This window comes from Arachis hypogaea, chromosome 1, assembly GCF_003086295.3.
Source record: "Arachis hypogaea cultivar Tifrunner chromosome 1, arahy.Tifrunner.gnm2.J5K5, whole genome shotgun sequence".
Lineage (NCBI taxonomy): Eukaryota > Viridiplantae > Streptophyta > Magnoliopsida > Fabales > Fabaceae > Arachis > Arachis hypogaea.
In genome coordinates this window covers 78519230-78526037 of record NC_092036.1, presented here as the reverse complement: position 1 = coordinate 78526037, position 6808 = coordinate 78519230, and the positions used below count along the sequence as shown (strand labels likewise).

At 30.9% G+C, this 6808-nt stretch overlaps 1 protein-coding gene across 1 annotated transcript; it reads right to left on the bottom strand.

The window, feature by feature from the left end:
• Positions 1–4573: 4573 nt before the first annotated feature.
• On the bottom strand, positions 4574–6560 carry LOC140183676 (kinesin-like protein KIN-14L). The gene is made up of 7 exons (XM_072232167.1): positions 6541–6560; positions 6286–6452; positions 5717–5812; positions 5463–5618; positions 5246–5352; positions 4749–5089; positions 4574–4664 (listed from the first exon to the last, which is right to left on the bottom strand). The coding sequence occupies exons 1-7, from the start codon at positions 6558–6560 to the stop codon at positions 4574–4576; spliced, it is 978 nt and encodes a 325-aa protein (XP_072088268.1).
• Positions 6561–6808: the final 248 nt, after the last annotated feature.

The following is a 6808-nucleotide window of genomic DNA, read 5'->3' as shown; positions in this document are numbered from 1 at the left end:
GGAAAAAAAGTTACATTTTGCATTACCTATGATTAGATAATTCGTTTGTCGCGTTACTTTGTTCGTTGACCTCCAATGATAAAGTGCTTCCACTAGACAAATCTATCAGATTATGCGAATTATCCCCAACCAGTGTCCCATCTTGGTCATTGTTTTCATCACCATCTGATAAAACTGATAATTAGATGGTTCAGACCCAGATAGAACCATCACATCAGCTGATGAGTCCTCATCAATCCTGGTATACTTTATGTGGAACACTCTTGATACATTATCAAGTGTCTCTGGGTCCATTAGCTCAGGCACATAGCAATCAGGATCAAGGAGAACTTGGATGGGTTGGTTGTCGTGATTCCACAATGAAAGAAAAAATTTCTAAAACCGACATACCTAAATTGAACAGATGCCCTTCTATCAATAAAATAGAAAGTTCTAATCTGTTCAAATGAGTAGTCAGTTATGAGCAACTGATCATTCTTTCTTATCACCTCTAGCACTAAACAATTATCTAACTCGTCAATGACATAGAACATTGGCCTTAATTCTTCGCCGTGAGTTGAAACAAAACTTGAGGGAAGAGGTCTCTCACCCTATATTTAAATTTATTCCCAAAGTTAATTCATGTGTAACAAAACATGCTAAAAATGCTTCACATAATTTTACCTAATTATTTAGCAAAGAGAGGTATATATACCTTTAAATCTACCATTATTACCAACTGAGTAACACAAGAGAACAATAATCACGTAAATGAACTGACATTATAATGAGCATCACAAAAATAGGTAACTAAGTAACTAACACATATGAGGTCTTTTTGAATGTCCAAGAAAAAATACTGAAGTTTTGAAAGAAACAATGAAAAAGAAATTGTTGTTATCTTGATGGATTCTGAAACCAAATCATGTACATGAATTTCGAATCATCTTTTCACGTATTAATAAATGCAGAATTTTTAAAGTCAATATCAATATATGTATGATTAGTAAAGATTATATTATTTATTTTGAATGGACATTGATAATTTATCAAAAATAATATTTTTAGAGTTGTTATAGTCTATACCCATTTGAGATTAGAAAGATCAGGAACTTAGAATTAGCTAATCAAACTCATCTAATAGGAAAAAGAAACTATCAAGAGGAGGATAGAAAAGACCACTAAACTGAATATAAATTAAAAACAAACCATTCAAAGTTAAAGATTTAACCCATTGCTTTAATTGGTTAACATGCATGATATAATATTCCATAATATATTTCGTTACCTGGTTATTGAAAAGGCGAAATCTAAAAATCAGTTCTTTTCCGTTGGGCCAATATTGTTGCGTTGCCAAAAACCTCCTATTAGCACATAATGGCATGATAAGAATCTAAGACTGAGATTTTTAACTAAGAAACCAACTGACTAAGTATACAAAAAAAGTAACAAATTAAAAGCATATTAATGAAAAATACCCAAGAAATCACTTTGGAAAACTACTATACAACATATTTTATAGATTACGACAACTTCTGAAATCTGGCCTACATATAAATAAGAAGCCAATAAAATTAAATTACAATATGAAAAATATCTAAGAAAGAATTTAAAAAAAACTATAGATACCATAACATCGATATTTAATCGACATTAAAATTTTCAAAAGTTAATCTAAAATATATTCAACGGAAAAGTAAATGAGACTTCAATGGAATTGAAAATGCAGCAAAAAAAACATCTTCTCTAATACTCAGCACCATACCTATTTGGATCTTCTCTATTGGCATCCATCACCATTCAGCCTTATCAGATAGAGAGACTTGGTATAAAGATTCAAGAAGAAAGAAAAGATCTCGTCTCTTACTGTAAAAAAGAGCATTATAATAAAGTAAACCCTAATAGGAGATTTCAACAAATTCAAGAAAAACAGGTGATAAAATTGAATCCAAAAACATAAAGAACAAACATAAAGAAGGAGTAGCAACCATTGATAAATAAAAGAAGAAATAGATAAACAAAAATATCGTTATTTATTCTAGTAAATTAAATGTCTACTAATGCTAATTATAATGTTGAGAAGTTTCAAAAAGCCAACCACTATTACTAATAATAATTTAAACAAACAATCATGAATTATGAATTTGTTAATTGAAATATGCATTACAAACGATATGAAAAAAAAGAAAATATAAAAAAATTAGATCAATATTAAAATATAAAAGACCAGAATCAATATTTAAAAATTATAAATATGATTTTCTTTTTTTTTACTCTTAAAAATATTTTAAATTATCTGCTTAATATTTTTTCTTATTGGATACAATATAGTAATACCAAAATTACCGAATTTCACACGGCCAATACAACTACAGTGAAACTGAATTAATTAACTTGCTAAAAAGAAATTAATAAAAAATAGCTTCCTATTATTATCCTTTGAACTTCTCTCATGTTAATAACTTACATTTTAGTATATATGTTACCTTAATGTAGCTTCCTAATCAAGATGATTAACAAAAATAGTAGCTACCCACGTGTTACAACCTACTAACAAAAATCATAAAAAAAAAGAACTTAATAAGAATAAGATGTTGGACATATCCTTGGATGATATATGCATGCCAAAATATATGACAATCTCTTATATTAGTTCAAATTAAGACTCAGCAACATGCGAGAGCAACAAAAATTTTAGTATTAGTCAAAAAAAATCACAAAAGATACTTGAACTGAGTCTATTCACATAAAGGTATTAACCAGATATTTTTAAAAGACAAAACTTTAGTTGATGAAATGACCGAAAGGAAAGCTACGAAAAATGAAAAGAAAAGCAAAAGAAAAAAGAGTGAAGAGAAGATTATGTTGGGACTGCAACAGTTAGGGCAAAACCTTAACTTGTTATTCGATTGTCAGAAAATTTACCTGTTGAACGAAATGGAGAGGCCGGGACCACTGGAGATGACGACAAGTTTGTATCTTGTAGGATGATTTGGGGTTTAACTCTGCAAAAAGTTAGGCGGTGTCTTTTTGGATTGAGTGAGCTGAGACCCCAGAGACAGAGGATGGACGGTCACTGCGTTAGGTCTTCTTTGTAACTTTTTTTTTATTGCGTGTGCGTGTCTTGTTTGTGACCTTTGTTTTTTTATTGCGTGTGTGTGGGGGTAGGGAGGGGGTGGGAGAACAAAGAGTGACCTTTGGTTTTTTAATGTTTCGTTGGTAATGTTAAAGAGGTAAAAATACTAATAGAAGATATAAGATTATAAATAAAATAATCTAGATAATTTCTTTAAAATAAATGACACTAAAAGAACGGTTATCAGAAATTAATCATTAGACAATACAATTAATTTCACAATTATTAATCACAAATTTTTTAAATATTTATGATAACTAAAAATAACTAAATATTGAGAAAAATATATCATAATATAATTTTTTTATTCATTTCAGAGTTTTTGATATCAATAAATTTTATCTGTCCCAAAATTTAACTAATTTTCACAATATTTTTTCGATTTTTATTTTCTATTGATAATTAGAGAAAAAAATGATGGAAAATCACAGAAAAAATAAAAACTAACGAAATAATTAATCAACGAAAATTTTACGAAATATAAAAGAGATTAACATATAAATTAACAAAAATAAGTAAAAAAAATTAAGAATGTATTTATTTTTTTATAAAAAAATATAGTTCTTCCCCTTGACTATGATACCTTTTAAAAGAAAAATTAATTATTGTTAATAATTTTATCATTAAAAATTTTTTTTAATAATAAAATCTTCCTAATATTTTTTTAAACTAATCTTTCCTTTTTTCTTATATCGGCCGAATGAATAACTTTTATAACATAAAAAAAATAAATTTTATGTAGATAATAATTGTTTATATGTACTCTAGAATAAAGTTTCTAATTAACCCACAAACCAAAAAGAAAAAAAAAGAAAATTAAATATTAAATATATCAATTATCTTCAAGTACAAAATGAAATTTAAAACTTCTATCAAATTAAGATGACATTTGAAAACTTAAAATATCCATTTTCCAAAAATAGGTTTATAAATAAATTGAATCATATGAGAACTAAAATTATAATTTAGTCTAAAGAAAATATATAGTTATAATAATGGTATAAGAATTAGGAGTTAAAAAAAACAAACTCCATCAAAAGATGTGATAGAAAATCATTAAGGAGAAGCTGGTTTAAAAGAAGGCTAACCTTCAAATTATCTGAACATAAATAGCAATGCTTCCTTTAATATCAGAAACGACAGCCAATACCCCTTTCAGCATCCATAAGAATGCAATCATAAACTAACATCAGAAATAGCTCAGAGTAAAGTTGCTCCAATCTTTTTCTATCCTAAATTAGAATTTATAAGTGAAACAGTTCACCAAAAAATTCAAACAGTTCATCAATAGTGTGTACTTAAGGAGTCCTGCAAAAGAAGTCTGAGTTTGCTATTTGTATATGGAATGTGAGAATTCTTTTGAGCTAGTGCTGTGATCAAATCTCCCAAACAAGAAAGAGACTTGTTAATGAATTGTGCTTCTTTTAGTCTTTCCCCTGTGACTTCAGACTTGTCTACTCATTCACTTCCAGCAAGGTCTATCAAATGTAGACAACTGCGAATGGTGTTATCGGATGTATCTTTTTTGTGAACATGCACGGTAAGTACACTGAATTAAACAATCTTTATTATTAGTGTCTGTATTAAACATTTAAATTTAAGTTACAGGGTCTGAACAAATTTTAAAAATTACCTGTGGGAATGTCCACTCCTATTGTTCAGTGTAGTGCAACTGACAGCACGGTTGACCTCACCGAGTTTCATGAGGGTCAAAACATCACTTGTAGATGTCACCGGACGCAATGTAGCATCAGGAAGACTCAATCCATCATCATTGTAGCTCCTAATCTCTAATTTATTATATGTTTTGTCCTCAGCAAGTAGGTCTCTAACTTGTTCATTGTAAACCTCGACCATTTTAACATAAATGTCATATGTCATAATGTCTTTTCTGTCAGTAGACATTCGAAACAAATCGTTAAGAGCGAGATAATTGATCCCCATATCCTTAGACGTTCCACCTGATGGACCACTCTGCCAAAAGAAAGAAGAAACAAAAAATATTAGATGGATATATAATTGGTTTAAGTTTGCATATATAGTAAGCAGTGTTATTTCATTGGTCTGTGTCTGCATTAATTAATATATGGAAGAACGAATGTAATGTGTATCATACTTCTTTTATCTTACCATGGTGTAGGTTTTCCCATATCTAGTTTTACCATATGTGAAAATACAAATATTATATCCATCCATCACGGATCTAATTAACAGCTCTGTGTCCTTAAAAACCTCATCTGTGTACAAAGTTAAAATAAATTTCAATAAAATGATGTAAAAGAGAGGGAAGGGGAGCGGAAATTTCTATAATCAGCATATGGAACTCTACCTTAGCCAGCCTTTGCACCAAAAACCCAATTGAACTGAAAAAGTTTCCTTCTATCTTTCAATGTTTTGGATGGATCTAAAACGAATATAGAACCATCCTCCCCAATGAAATCAATAATATTCTTGGATTCAGCCTGGAATGTGGGTCTGATTCTGCAGTAAACTCGAATATTACCTATCATTTGGATTTGAAAAGTTTGACAAAATTAACTTTGGTCAATAATATATAAAGAGAAAGTGGCCATTAATTAAATAAGCAATTAAAAATTCAACCTTTCAGATCTTGAACCATGTTAAATAATTTCCTATTCTCTTCTACTACTCTGTTATATCCACCAGCTTTAGTTACCATATCCTCTACTTGACTCCCTGAATTCATAAACCAGTATTTCATCTCAATAATTAACAAGCATAAAACTGATTCTCAAAACACACAATTAACTCACAACCAGAAGGAAAAAAAGCATCAATCCAAAAGGTAACAAACTAACAAATCAAGCCATCCAAATTCAAACACAATGCCCTTTGGAATTTTGGAATAATTCCAACACAAATCTCAATTGATCATATATCAGTGTAAATGAAAACACCCCTTTAACAACCAAATTTATGAAGATGGTTCCCATCCTCTAGCAGTATTTGAAGTTTTCTGCAAAATAAATTGGGAGTGACCTATTTATCGTGATAAGTTGCTAACAAATCAAAAATTGCAGAGTGAAAAACGACAATTCATAATGATATTTAACTGCTCAAGCAATATCTAAACATAATAGGAAATGTTAACAACACTTTTTCACTTCCTCTACTAAGTAAATAGATATTTTTGTGATACCTAACCCCACCTCCATCACCACCGTGGTTGTTGCTGCAGTACGACATCTTCTTCGTCTTGTTCAAATGTTGCTTATGCTTCTCCTTCTGCTCCGCCGGCACCACTGTAGACTTCTTCCTCTTCCGATCGGACTCTATCTTTGCCGGAATTCCAGAGAAAGTGAGAAGAGATGTGTCACTGAGAGGGCTCCGAATCAGAATCAGCTTCACAAAAAGGAAAGTAGTGAGGAACCTTGGTGCTTCAGCAGTATGTGCGATGCCCTAACCTCACCTCCATCACCACCATGGCTGTTGCTACAGTACGATATGTTCTTCGTCTTGTTCGAATGCGGCTTATGCTTCTCCTTCTGCTCCGCCGGCACCACCGGAGACTTCTTCCTCTTCCGATCGGACTCTATCTTCGCCAGAATTCCAGGGAGAGTGAGAAGAGATGTGTGAGTGAGAAGGCTCCGAATCAGAATCGGCTTGACGAAAAGAAAAGTAGTGAGGAAGAGATAATGTCTTCCCAATGGAACATGCGTGTTCTCCAATTAG